Source organism: Pelophylax lessonae (assembly GCF_965119305.1).
Source record: "Pelophylax lessonae genome assembly, chromosome: 3".
NCBI lineage: Eukaryota > Metazoa > Chordata > Amphibia > Anura > Ranidae > Pelophylax > Pelophylax lessonae.
This window is the reverse complement of record NC_138770.1, coordinates 3,180,595-3,194,944: the sequence shown is the minus strand read 5'-3', so window position 1 is coordinate 3,194,944 and position 14,350 is coordinate 3,180,595. Positions and strand designations below refer to the sequence as shown.

The 14,350-nt window shown below is 49.5% G+C and overlaps 4 protein-coding genes across 4 annotated transcripts in view; 1 reads left to right on the top strand and 3 right to left on the bottom strand.

Moving 5' to 3' along the window:
• LOC309549119 (uncharacterized protein) overlaps nt 1-14,350 on the top strand; it is a 2,919,967-nt gene that overhangs the window by 213,045 nt on the left and 2,692,572 nt on the right. The gene's annotated exons all lie outside the window — the stretch shown is intronic.
• LOC309549117 (uncharacterized protein) overlaps nt 1-14,350 on the bottom strand; it is a 4,285,597-nt gene that overhangs the window by 1,689,336 nt on the left and 2,581,911 nt on the right. The window contains 1 exon segment of the mRNA XM_082249155.1: nt 3,457-3,621. Within this exon segment, the coding sequence (XP_082105281.1) occupies nt 3,457-3,621 (165 nt within the window).
• LOC309549123 (uncharacterized protein) overlaps nt 1-14,350 on the bottom strand; it is a 275,016-nt gene that overhangs the window by 162,343 nt on the left and 98,323 nt on the right. Inside the window, exon 4 of the mRNA XM_082249160.1 lies at nt 3,296-3,352. Coding sequence (XP_082105286.1) covers nt 3,296-3,352 — 57 coding nt within the window. The remainder of the gene's footprint in view (nt 1-3,295; nt 3,353-14,350) is intronic.
• LOC309549127 (uncharacterized protein) overlaps nt 177-14,350 on the bottom strand; it is a 193,389-nt gene continuing 179,215 nt past the window's right edge. The window contains exon 4 of the mRNA XM_082249163.1: nt 177-290. The gene's annotated coding sequence lies outside the window, so the exon portion shown is untranslated. The remainder of the gene's footprint in view (nt 291-14,350) is intronic.

Genomic DNA, 14,350 nt, shown 5'->3' with positions numbered 1-14,350 from the left:
GGTATGAAGTATGTGTCTGAGCTTCAATAAACAGTCATTCCTTTGGATTTAACCTCACATCTTGTCTGTGTACGATGTTTGGGGTAAAAGGGGCTGCTATTAGTTCTCAGTCTGCTCGGAACTGTTTGGAGGGCAGGAAGCACGGTATGGCGGAAGGAAGCACCAATGTCGGGGTGCCAATCGGTTCCGTCACAGACTCCATTTTTATTTTTCTCCTGCTATCAATGGCCAACACGGGACAACACTTCATCCATGTCTTTGGTGATCTCTGATCTCCTTATGAAGTGTATCTTACATGATGAAGATCAGCCATCGAGTATATCTGAGGAGTATACCAGGGTGTGCTTCTTCCCCACGTGTTCAGCAACATTCATATAGAAGACATTTCCAGCACTAATACACTTCCAGGGTTCTGTGGGATCCCTGATGTACAGGAAGACAGGACTTCAGTTAGGAACAATTTCCTCACTCAGGACAGGAAAGCGGCTTCTCCCCCGTGTGAGTTCTCTGATGTCTGTAAAGACTGGACGTATCTGGAAAACATTTCCCACACTCAGGACAGGAATATGGCTTCTCCCCTGTGTGCAATCTCTGATGTTTGGAAAGATCAGACTTCTGTGAAAAACATTTCCCACACTCAGAACAGGAAAATGGCTTCTCCCCCGTGTGAGATCTCTGATGTCTGTAAAGAAGTGACTTCACTGAAAAACATTTCCCACACTCAGAACAGGAATACGGCTTCTCCCCCGTGTGATATCTCTGATGTGTGTAAAGAGAGAACTTCTGTGAAAAAGATTTCCCACACTCAGCACAGGAATACGGCTTCTCCCCTGTGTGAGATCTCTGATGTCTGTAAAGATTGGACTTCAGTGAAAAACATTTCCCACACTCAGGACAGGAAAATGGCTTTTCCCCTGTGTGAGAGCTCTGATGTGTGTAAAGATGATACTTCTGTGAAAAACATTTCCCACACACAGGACAGGAAAACGGCTTCTCCCCCGTATGAGAGCTCGGATGTTTGTAAACAGAGGACTTCTGGAAAAAAGATTTCCCGCTCTCAGGACAGGAAAACGGCTTCTCCCCTGTGTGAGATATTTTATGCATATTAAGATCATATTTAGAACAGAAACATTTCCCGCACTCAGGACAGGTATACAGCTTTTGTCCTGCGTGAGATCTTTTATGCACTTTAAGATTGTATTTAGAATGAAAACACTTCCCGCACTCAGTACAGGAAAACCTTTTATCTGTTTGAAGGACGGCACCGTCCCTCTCAGGTTTCTCAGGATAAGAGGAATACGATGGTCTGGCACTGTCCCTCACAGTCTGAGGTTCCTCAGGATAAGAGGAATACGATGGTCCGGCACCGTCCCTCACAGTCTGAGGTTCCTCAGGATAAGAGGAATACGATGGTCCATCTACACTGTGTGGTGCCGGATGGACATTGGAGGTAGCCGGGTTTTCTCCTGGACTATACTGTGTGATGTCCTCATCTTCTACTTTACAGTCTGGAGACAAAGTGAGACAATCCTCTGAGGTTTTCCTCATCTCCCGTCTATGTACTAAAATAGAAATAAAAAGATTATTACTAGACATCAGCAGATTGGTTCCCCTAAACCAGGACTCCGCCCACATCAGACAGCTTTGTCTCTGAGGATCTTACAATTCCCCCCTCAAGGTAACTAGTAAACGGGTCCTCTGATCTCCTACCAGTTCATTTCTTTATTCATGGACCTTAGTCAGAGAGTGAGGAAACAACAAGAACTGTCTTTTATAGGAGTGACAGTGATGAGGGGATTATAGGACGAGTGTCCCCTCCCCCTCTATCACTCATTGCCATTCTCCCAACACAAGAAGTCCTGCAATTCCTTATTTAGTCCATGATTTAGTCATGAATAACAGCAGGGCTGAGCCCCACCAGAGGTCAGAGAGTGAGGATGAAGACTGGACTGATTCTGAAGACCTCCATTATTGGGCTATTGACTACTCCCCAAATATCACTTTCTGTTTAAGGTTCCAAAGTTTGAGGATGTTATCACATTATTATCAACATGTAAATGTCTGTCATAAAAGGTGTGTGCATCAAATCCCAGATATCAAATCATATGCATACACTAACAGCGCGTTAGAGGTGGTGGTGCATGCTATATCAAGGACCCCGTGTGGAACACTGGATGGACTGTTTTGAGTGTTGGTTTTTACCTGGACTTCTTTCACTCACTTAACCATTTATAACACATACTGATAATTGGTATATCTATGGTGTAGCGCTGTTAGTGTATGCATATGATTTGATATCTTGGATTCGAGGCACACACCTTTTATGATTATTTTTGGTTTTATAACAGCAGCTGTTTATCTATTTATTTATGCTATTTCATTTCACGTGAATTTTTCAGGTTGTGGTAACACAACTATAGCTCCTTAGCGCCGAGTGAGTGTGTCAATAGGTATTAGGTTGGTTCGTGCCTATTTTCTCACTCTTGTTTTTGAATGTAAATGTCTGTGCTTCAATCGAATCATCAGATATAAAATGTCCAGCTGGTAGAAAATGGGTACAAAAGAAGTAAGGCCTTGTAATGTACAACTTATTATATAGGATACAAAAGTTAGGACTATACAGTATCGGAATTATGTACAACATAAATTATATAGTGCAGGGTTCAGGAGTATGTAATGTACAGTATAAAGTATATAGTGCAGTGGTCAGGAGTGTATAATGTACAACATAGAGTATATAATGCAGGAGTCAGGAGTATGTAATGTACAACATAGACTATATAGTGCATGGGACAGGAGTATATAGTGCAGGGGACAGGAGTATGTAATGTACAACATAGAGTATATAGTGCAGAGGTCAGGAGTATGTAATGTACAACATAGAGTATATAGTGCAGGGATCAGGAGTCTGTAATGTACAACATAGAGTATATAGTGCAGGGGCCAGGACTCATAATATTGGTATTCAGCAATCAGTGGAAGCTTATATGTTACTTGAGACAAATTGCAGAGGTCCCACACCACTGCCTCCGATCTCCTGAAAATGCACTTAGTGACTTGGGTCTGCGACTATACACCCGGCACAGCCAGCAGATATCAGCGCAAGCAAATCTGGGAAAATTGCGGTCCGAGATCTTGCTAGACCTGGGCACTCTGGACCAATCAGTGAGCAGTATGGGTGGAGGAATGTATTTAGTGTTAATGACCCACCTGTGCTGATCTCTGTAGGAGTGTCCTCCTCTATAAATGTCCCCGTTATTCCATCCTCCTCCATAGACTGTTGATCATCCCTCACATACCTCTCTTCTTCTTCTGCTTTAACCTCAACTTTTATATCTATCAGATCTTCACCCTAAAGAAAATGAGAGAAAAATCATCTGTAAAACATAAGCTCACAAAAAGTAATCCACAGATCATCTCCACAAGTCCATGTTCTAGATACTCCATCGCACCAACCTTGTAACAGTGGGGGATGGTGTGACCTTCCTGTGTGGAATCCCGGGAATACAGAGGACGGGGACATCTCTCTGGTGGGTTTCTGGTATTAGGTGGCTCCATCATATCCTTGTGTCCTTCTGAAAACTCCTCCATCACTCCATACTCCTCATCCTCCTCTTTATACTCTTCTTAAACATCAATATTATCATCCCTGAGGATTCCACTCTGAATATATAATAAAACATTCATTGTAACAAACATGCTGTGTATAAATTATAACTACTAATAATTGTCAATCATCTACCTGAGTACACTGCCGGGGTATAAGATTAATACTTCTAAGATCGAGGATCTTTCTATCAACATTCCTCCCACAACTCTGGGCACCTTACAATCCGCTTACTCGTATCACTAGTGTACCTGTTCCCTCAAATACCTCGTTATTCATGTGACACCTTCTCCTCATTATACTAAGCTAACCTTCCTTCTTTATTTCAAGACATACATTTATCCCTGAAACAATGGGATGCTTACTGTATAATATCTCCTGGCTAGGCACGGTAAATCACCTCAAAATGTGGTTCCTCCCCAAACTGCTGTACCTATTGGAGACTCTCCCGGTCCAAGTCCCTCTTTCTAGGCTGAAATTGCTGCAAACAGGCCTGGACTGGCCATAGGGCAGACCGAGCATATGCCCAGTGGGCCGAACAGCGCATGTCACTTCCGTGACCGTCCCGACTCCCGAGGCAGCTGCTCGCTTGCCGCTGACCTCTCCGCGGCCGATTCCGCGGAGAGGGCCGCGGCCGCATATTCTACTTCTTTTTTTTTTTTTTTTTTTTTTTTTATTAAGCCCGTAGCGTGTGCAACACACTCAAAAGACTCCACCCGGTGCATAAAAAAGTGCACACACACAAAGTGAGAACACAAAAAGTGCACAGGGTGTGCGAAACTAGTGGTCTTCCCTCCGAAGAGGTAGGACCCAAACCTCGATCCCCCGGGGCGCAAGACTCCTGACAGGGATTAAGGTACTCATGGTCTGTCTGGCCGAAACCAGACCGACCCCGTTCTTCAGGGGGACTGCCGAAACAGCCCCCACCGAGTACTAAGTGGGGCTCCCCCGAAGGGAGACCCCATGAGAGAGGGCGGACTTAGCCAAAAGGCCATATCCACCCCCTCCCAAGACTTAAGGTAGGGCCCGAGGACCCACACCCTACAAGTCGTGCAAAATAAAGAAGACAAAGGTGATAGTGCAGGTGACAAACTACAAAGAAAAAGGGACAAACAAAACAAAAAGTGGGGGAGGGGAAGTGGGGAAAGTGCTATGGTGCCATGTGAGGAACCAAGGCAGGCCTTCCAGCCGGTCGGGTATGTATGTCACTCCTAGAGTCCCAGGCCAGTCCCCACTCCCCACTGAGCAGCCGGGCTGATGCTGAGCCCAGCGCCGCTCACTGCGGCCGGCTCCGAGTCCGCAGCCATCCAGCCTTCTCTAGGCAGCTCAGGAGGGGTGGACCGAAACAAGGGGTCAGGTGACTCGTGACTGAAGGGGGTGGAGCTAGAGGGGACCCCTTCTGAGTTCTGCTTTGTCGGGAAGCGGGAAGGAACAGTGACACTCTGCTCTGCAGCACCGGCGCCGCACCACCCAAGGCCTGCCCTGCAAGGTAAGTGAAGTGACCACCCCTCAGCACGGCCACTAACCCCCACCCCACAGCAATGCCACTGACCCCTCCCCCCTCAGCACTGACACTGATCCGATTCCCCCCAGCACTGCCACTGATCCAATCCCCCCCCCCTCCCAGCCCTGTCACTGATCCGATCCCCTCCCAGCATTGCCACTGATCCAATCCCCCCCCCCAGCCCTGTCACTGATCCAATCCCCCCCCAGCCCTGTCACTGATCCAATTCCCCCCTGGGCCCTGTCACTGATCTGATTCCCCCCTGGGCCCTGTCACTGATCCGATCCCCAGCCCTGTCACTGATCCGATCCCCCTACCCCAGCCCTGTCACTCATCTGAACCCCCCCCAGCCCTGTCACTGATCCGATCCCTCCCTCCCAGACCTGTCACTGATCCGATTCCCCCCAGCCTTGTCACTGATCTGATCCCCCCCAGCCCTGTCACTGATCTGACCCCCCCCCCCGCCCTGTCACTGATCCGATCCCTCCTTCCCAGACCTGTCACTGATCCGATTCCCCCCAGCCCTGTCACTGATCTGACCCCCCCCCCCCAGCCCTGTCACTGATCCGATTCCCCCCAGCCCTGTCACTGATCCGATTCCCCCCCCCAGCCCTGTCACTGATCTGACCCCCCCCCTGCCCTGTCACTGATCCGATCCCTCCCACCCTGTCACTGATCCGAACCCCCCCCCCCCCAGCCCTGTCACTGATCCGATCCCCCCCTCCCAGCCCTGTCACTGATCCTATACCCCCCTCCCAGCCCTGTCGCTGTCACTGATCCCATCCCCCCTGCCCTGTCACTGATCCGATCCCCCCCAGCCCTGTCACTGATCTGACCCCCCCCAGCCCTGTCACTGATCCGATTCCCCCCCCAGCCCTGTCACTGATCCGATTCCCCCCCCAGCCCTGTCACTGATCTGACCCCCCCCCCCTGCCCTGTCACTGATCCGATCCCTCCCAGCCCTGTCACTGATCCGAACCCCCCCCCCCAGCCCTGTCACTGATCTGATCCCCCCCTCCCAGCCCTGTCGCTGTCACTGATCCCATCCCCCCCTGCCCTGTCACTGATCCGATCCCCCCCAGCCCTGTCACTGATCCAATCCCCCCCTCCCAGCCCTGTCACTGATCCCATCCCCCCCAGTCCTGTCACTGATCCCATCTCCCCAACCCTGTCACTGATCCGATCACCCCAGCACTGCCACTGATCCCCCCAGTACCGTCATTGACCTCCCCCCCAGCACTGCCACTGATCCAATCCCTCCCCAGCCCTGTCACTGATCCGATCCCCCTACCCCAGCCCTGTCACTGATTCGAACCCCCCCCAGCCCTGTCACTGATCCGATCCCCTTATAGCCCTGTCACTGATCCGATCCCCTCCCAGCCCTGTCACTGATCCGATCCCTCCCTCCCAGACATGTCATTGATTCGATTCCCCCCCAGCCCTGTCACTGATTCGATTCCCCCTCAGCCCTGTCACTGATCCAATCCCCCCCCAGCCCTGTCACTGATCCGACCCCCCCCAGCCCTGTTACTGATCCGATCCCCCCCAGCCCTGTCACTGATCCGATTCCCCCCAGCCCTGTCACTGATCCGATCCCCAGCACTGTCACTGATCCCCCACAGCACTGTCACTGATCCCCCCCACCACTGTCACTGATCCCCCCAGCACTGTCACTGATTCCCCCCCAGCACTGTCACTAATCTGATCCCCCCCAGCACTGCCACTGACCCCCCCAACACTGTCACTGATCCCATCCCTCCACCCAGCATGGCCAATGATGCCACCCACCACCAGCACTGCCACTCATCCCACCCCCTCCATGCTGCCACTCCTCCCCTCCCTCCATGCTGCCATTCCTCCCCTCCCTCCCTCCACACTGACACTACTCCCCTTTCCTCCCTCCCTCCATGCTGCCTCCCTCCACACTGCCACTCCTTCCCTCTGTCCACACTGACACTACTCCCCTTTCCTCCCTCCATGCTGCCTCCTTCCAAGCTGCCACTCCTCCCATCCCTTGCTCCACGCTGCCACTCCTCCTATCCCCTCGCTCCACGCTGCCACTCCTCCCATCCCCTCGCTCCACACTGCCACTCCTCCCATCCCCTCGTTCCACGCTGCCACTCCTCCCATCCCCTCCCTCCACGCTGCCACTCCTCCTATATCCCCCCTCTACATTGTCACTCTTCCCATCCCCTCCCTCCACGCTGCCACTTCTCCTATATCCCCCCTCTACATGGTCACTCTTCCCATCCCCTCCCTCCATGCTGCCATTATTCCCATCCCCTTCCCTCCACGCTGCCTCTTCTCCTATATCCCCCCTACATTGCCACTCTTCCCATCCCCTCCCTCCACGCTGCCACTTCTCCTACATCCCCCCTCTACATGGTCACTCTTCCCATCCCCTCCCTCCACGCTGCCACTCTTCCCATCCCCTCCCTCCACGCTGCCACTCTTCCCATCCCCTCCCTCCACGCTGCCACTCTTCCCATCCCCTCCCTCCACGCTGCCACTCCTCCCTCCACGCTGCCACTCCTCCCATCCCCTCCCTCCACGCTGCCACTCATCCCATTCCCTCCCTCCACGCTGCCACTCATCCCACTCCCCAAGCACTGCCACTGATCCCATTCAATTCCCCCAAGCACTGCCACTCATCTCGTCCCCCCGCACAGCCACTGATTCCACCTTCCACATATTGTCACTCATCCTATCCCCCCCTGCACTGCCACTGATCCCACCATCCCTCCACACTGCCACTGATCCCATCCAATCCCCCCCAGCACTGCCATTAATTCCACCACCCCCACCCCCCCCAACACTGCCACTAATTCCATCCCTCCTGTACTGCTACGGATCTCATCCCCCTCAGCACTATCCCCCTCAGCACTGCCACTCATCCAAACAACCCACCAGCACTACCAGTCATCTCACCCTCCTCTTGTACTGTCACTCATCCCCCCCACACTGCCACTTATTCCATCCTCCCTCCACACTGATCACATCCAATTCCCCTCGACATTTATTACACCCCCCAGTACTGCCACTGATTCAATCCCCCCCAGTACTGCCACTGACTCCATCCCCCCAGCACTGCCACTGACTCCATCCCCTCAGCACTGCTACTGATTCCATCCCCCCAGCACTGCCACTGACTCCATCCCCCCAGAACTGCCACTGACTCCACCCCCCCAGGACTGCCACTGACTCCACCCCCCCTGCACTGCCACTGACTCCACCCCCCTGCACTGCCACTGACTCCATCCCCTCAGCACTGCCACTGATTCCATCCCCCCAGCACTGCCACTGACTCCATCCCCTCAGCACTGCCACTGACTCCATCCCCCCCAGCACTGCCACTGACTCCACCCCCCCTGCACTGCCACTGACTCCATCCCCTCAGCACTGCTACTGATTCCATCCCCCCAGCACTGCCACTGGCTCCATCCCCCCAGAACTGCCACTGACTCCATCCCCCCCAGCACTGCCACTGACTCCATCCCCTCAGCACTGCCACTGACTCCATCCCCCCAGCACTGCCACTGACTCCATCCCCCCAGCACTGCCACTGACTCCATCCCCCCAGCACTGCCACTGACTCCATCCCCCCAGCACTGTCACTGATTCCATCCCCCCAGCACTGCCACTGATTCCATCCCCCCAGCACTGCCTCTGATTCCATCCCCCCAGCACTGCCACTCAATTCACACACCCCCTCCCCAGCACTTCCACTTAATTCATACCCCCTCCCCCACCCTCAGAACTGCCATTTATCCCTCCCCCCCAGCACTGCCACTCAATCCACCCCCCCAGTACTGCCACTGATTACACCTCCCCAGCCACCAATGGGTTAGTGCTAAAAATGTGCAGTAACCTCTAGCAATCAGTGAGCAGTGAGCAGTGACTGTAGCAGGCTAAATAGAACTAAAAGACATTGAGAAACTGGTAGCTGTCATTATTTGGAATTTGGTTTAAATAAAAAAAAAAAAAGGCTGCTCAGTCTAAAATGCCCGGGCCTATTTTTTGTCCCAGTCCGGGCCTGGCTGCAAAGTACCTTTGTTACATTTATATGTCACCATAAATCCCATCGCATAGCACAATCCACTTTGCTTTGGCTGAGATCTCGGGGTGGTCTGGGAGCACCGACCTGTTAACCACTTCCCATCCGGGCCAATTCTGGCATTTATCTCCTATATGTCAAAATCATAATTTATTTGCTAAAAAAATACTCAGAACCTCCATACATTAAAAAAATATATATATTTTTTCAGCAAAGACCATAGAGAATAAAATGGCGGTCGCAGCAATTTTTCAAACACAATTGTTTGGGAAAAAATACACTTTAATGAATTTTAATGGAAAAAAAACCACCATAGATACCTGTAACTCAATTTTTGTAAAATATATAAGATGATGTTACGCTGAGTAATTGGATATCAAACACATGTGTCATGCTTTAGAATTGCACCCATTCGTGAAATGGCGCAAAACTACGGTACTTAAAAATCTCCATAGGTGATGCTTTCAAAATGTTTACAGGTTACCTGTTTAGAGTTACAGAGGAGGTCTAGTGATAGAATTATTGTTCTCGCTCTAATGTTCACAGCGATGTCTCACATGTGTGGGCCGAACATCATATATATATGCGGGCGCAACCTACCTATGCGCTTGCTTTTGCGAGCGAGCACGAGGGGACAGGGGTGCTTTAAAAACTTTTTTATTATTATTTATTAATTTTTTTTAAATTTTTATTTGTACACCAACTCTATTTTTTTGATCACTTTTATTCCTATTACTAGAAATGTACACATCCCTTGTAATAGGAATAAGGCATGACAGGTCCTCTTTATGGAGAAATCTGGGGTCACGTAGACCCCAAATATATCCTCTACACTGGAAAGCATGAGATTAAAAAAAACATTGATCTCTGCTTTCCAGGATGAAAAACTGGCAGTGCTTACATCTGACAGCACCGGAAGTGATGTCATAATGTTGCTTTCGGCCTCCCAGGAGCATAGAGATGGCCGGGGACCATCCATTCTATAGTCAGCTCTATGGCACTGGAGGGCAGCAGGAGAGGGGGAGGACATCCCCCCCGCAGCCTGTAAATCAAGCGGCTCATGACCAGCTAGAGCTTCTACAAGATAGGGATTTGCTGGCTGAAAAGAAAGATATCTGGATGATGCCTGTAGCTGCACCCATCATCCAGATATCACCACTTCAAGTCCAGGACGTCATATGACGGCCTTCCAGTGGGAAGTGGTTAAATTATTATTATGCCTCCCACCTCCAGACTTTCATGTCCTAGTCTGTCCATCACCCACCCAGTCGCGGGTCTGAAATAGAATTTGGGCTTATCTAGCCCACTCACCCATGCCCTTTATTATGGTCAGCTGACTCCACCATGTCCTCTCCACTGAAACAATCCTCCTCCCCTATGCTATTTATGTTGTCCATATGGAAAAAATGTTGCACACGGTATTTTCTTTCTTCACCATGTTCTCTCCTGCTTACCTTTTATATAATCCTTCCATCCCAGACTCCCTGTCCTATGGAAGGATCCTGCCCTGGGCCGAAGCCAATAGATTTCAGTTGGGTCATTTTAAACAAACATGTATACCGTGGGCTGAGAGAACAGATCATAGATGGATTCATGGGAAGACCAGGACAAACCTATGCAGCTGTCAAAATAAACTTTGGATAGTGCAAGATACAGGCATACATAAAACAAAAGACCACGCTAGGTGCCCCCAGTAGTCAATAGAAGGAGAATTAGCTGCAGGACAACACCAGGTATTTAAAGGGTAAAAGTCTCACAACAGTTTATTACCCACAATGTGGTGGATAAGAACAGTCAAGGGAATTGAAAAAGCCAACAATACCACTGCAAAAGGTCCCTGGGCATTAATGGAAGGGTCATCCAGCCCTGTGGTGAGGGCTGATAGAGGGGCGCCAATCCAAAAGCCCTGGGAAATACGATACTGCCACTTGGGGAACCAGAAGGAGCTCAGCAACGGGCTCGGGTGACATCACGGTTGGCCAGTGGGCGGGAGCAGGAAGAACCAGAGAAAGCCTCAGGGTCCCAGCATGGAACGCAAGCTTGGACAGTTGCCGTAATGACAAGTTTCGCACCCATGCACTTTATCAAGTCATGATATATCATGCTATAATATCTATATACCCTCTTCATGGCGTAATACCTATATACCCTCTTCATGCTTGTGACGGACCCCGTACTCAAGAAAAGTATGTCTGCCGTATAAGCTTCCCTTGCCTGGTACCAGCACGATCCAAGATCCCTTAACCCACCCAGTCACTTGTCAAGACATCAGTGTAGGGTGGTAAGAAGCATAAGACTGTTTATTTAAACACAGGCACAAAGACTTATACACTCTGGGACAATCCCCCCTCCCCTTTAGTAGCTAATCCACATACACATATACATCCCATAATAGGTTGATCCCAAGGCAGACAGAAACAACAGAACGATGGGATACAGGCACTTAACAACAACAAACCCCACCCCACCCCACCTCAAACTATCTAGCAATGGTCTATTAAATAAACTCCTACAAGCAGCCTGAAAAGGTCGAACCAATGTATCATAATATATTTATTGAGGGATATTGTTCATAAATATTATGGTCTTAAGGGAAAGAGCCCCCTTCATTCTTTCAACACAAACCACACATATAGAACCCAGGATAACCGGGGTAACAGGAAATGCTGAGTCCAGTGTGGTTGTACTGTGAGTCTGGTTAGTGCAGACCCAACTGGGTTTCTCTGTCACCCTGTGCCCCTAATAGACACAGGGTGACTTACACATAGGAGGGGCCGGGGGAGCCGGGCAAAGAGTTTCCTGACCTCTCTAATGTAATCTGGGTTCCACAAGCCCCCCGCCCAAAGTAACTCCCGTCACAATGCTGTAATATCTATATACCCTCTTCATGCTGTTTGTGTTGTTTGCGTAATTCAAACCATTGACTATTTTCCTCTTTATTTTTGGGAAATTCCATAAAAATAAAATTACAAAAAAGAATTCCCAGCACCGCTCACCTCTCCTGTCAGCAGCTCCATCATCTTCTTGGTGACTTCTAGAATCTTCTGCATGTTGTGTCTCTCAGGTTTTAGGGAGTCACATGGAGGCACTGTTATGGTCATTCGATCACCTGACTTCAGAGGAGGACATTTCTGTATTCAGGAACCAATAGGAATATCATGTTAGAATCCCAGAATCCTCCTCACCTCTCCGGTCAGTTCTGTGTTTGATTAATAGAGATAAGAGCGATGTCATGTGACCTCCCAGAATCCTCCTCACCTCTCCGGTCAGGTCTGTGTTTTATTTATAGAGATAAGAGTGATGTCATGTGACCTCCCAGAATCCCCCTCACCTCTCTGGTCAGGTCTGTGTTTTATTAATAGGAGATAAGAGTGATGTCATGTGACCTCCCAGAATCCCCCTCACCTCTCTGGTCAGGTCTGTGTTTTATTAATAGAGATAAGAGTGATGTCATGTGACCTCCCAGAATCCTCCTCACCTCTCCAGTCAGCAGGTAGATGTTCTCCAGGGTGAGGTTTAGTATCTTCTCCATCATGTGACTCCGGTCCTCCTCCATCCTAATTTGATCTATACAGGTCTCCTTGTAGACGGATAACTTTGGGAAATGAAGGTAAGAATTATTTGGATTGTATTGGTCACACAATAATAGGATGTGGATGTGAGGGGGTAGTGGGAGGTTTGCTGTACATTCAAAAACTCCTCTCCCCAGGGGAGCACATTTATTATTATTATACGGGATTTATATAGTGCTGACAGTTTACGCAGCACTTTACAACATGAGGGCAGACAGTACAATTAGAATACAATTTATTACAGGAGGAATCAGAGGGCCCTGTTCATTAGAAGTTTAGGTGGAAGGGTCAAGTGATAAAAAAGGTAATAACTGTGGGGGGATGGGCTGATGAAGAAAATGAATGTACAGTTGATAGGTGTGGGCACAATAGGCTTCTCTGAAGAGATGGAGATAGTCGGACAGATTGATGTAGGGAGTTCCATAGGATAGGAGAGGCTTGGGGGAAGTCTTGGAGACGAGCATGGGAGGAGGTTACAAGGGAGCAAGAGGGCAGGAGGTCTTATGAGGAACAAATTGAACAATTTGGTTGGTATTGTGAGACCAGGTTAGTGATGTAGCTGGGAGCAGAGCCGTGGATAGCTTTGTAAGTTGTTGTTAGTATTTCGAATTTATTTTGTTGAGTGAGTGGCAGCCAATGGAGGGATTGGCAGAGAGGGGTAGCAGATGCTGAGCAGTTTGTAAGGTGTATGAGTCTTGTAACAGCATCCATGACAGACTAAAAGGGGGATAACCTATGTAAGGGTAAGCCAATGAGAAGGGAGTTGCTGTAGTCGAGGCGAGAGATGATTAGGGAGTGAATTAGGAGCTTTGTGGTGTCATTGGTTAGGAAGGGGTATATTTCAGAGATGTTGTGGAGGTTGAAGCGGAAAGCTGTGGGTAGTGAATGGATATGGGTCTGATAGGATAGTTCAGAGTCCAGGAATACACCTAGCACCTTGGCATGCGGGGATGGGGTGATAGTTGTGCCGTTGATTTGGACAGAGAAATTAGGGGAAGAGGCTTGTGAGGGAGGAAATAATATGAGCTTGGTTTTGGGTAGATTGAGTTTGAGGAAGTGGTGTGACATCCAGACTGATATGTCTGTTAGTAAATTAGTAATGCATGAGGAGACTGATGGAGTGAGCTGAAGGGTAGAAAGATACATTTTGGTGGCGTCAGCATAGAAATGGTATTGAAAGCCATGAAAGGCAATCAACTGACCCAGAGAGGAGGTGTAGACCGAGAATAGGAGAGGTCCAAGAACAGAACCTTGGGGAACCCCAACAGAGTAAGGAAGAGAAGAGGGATTTGAATTGTAGGTGAAACTGAAGGTTCAGTGTGATAGGTTGGAAGAGAACCAGCGAAGAGTACAGTCACAGAGACCAAAGGAGTGGAGTTTTTTGAAGAGGAGTACAGGGGTACAGAAAAGTTCCCACTGGTTTTAGCTGTTCTCTGTAAGGAGAGCAGTTTCTGTGGAGTGTTGAAAGCGAAATCCAGACAGAAGGGGATTGCGAAATTTGTTCTAAATCAAATGATCACACAGTCAGTTGTAGACCAGGCTTTCAAGGAGTTTGGATGAAAAAGGGGAATGAAGGAGGTTAGCATGGGGTCCAGAGAGGGCTTTTTAAGGAT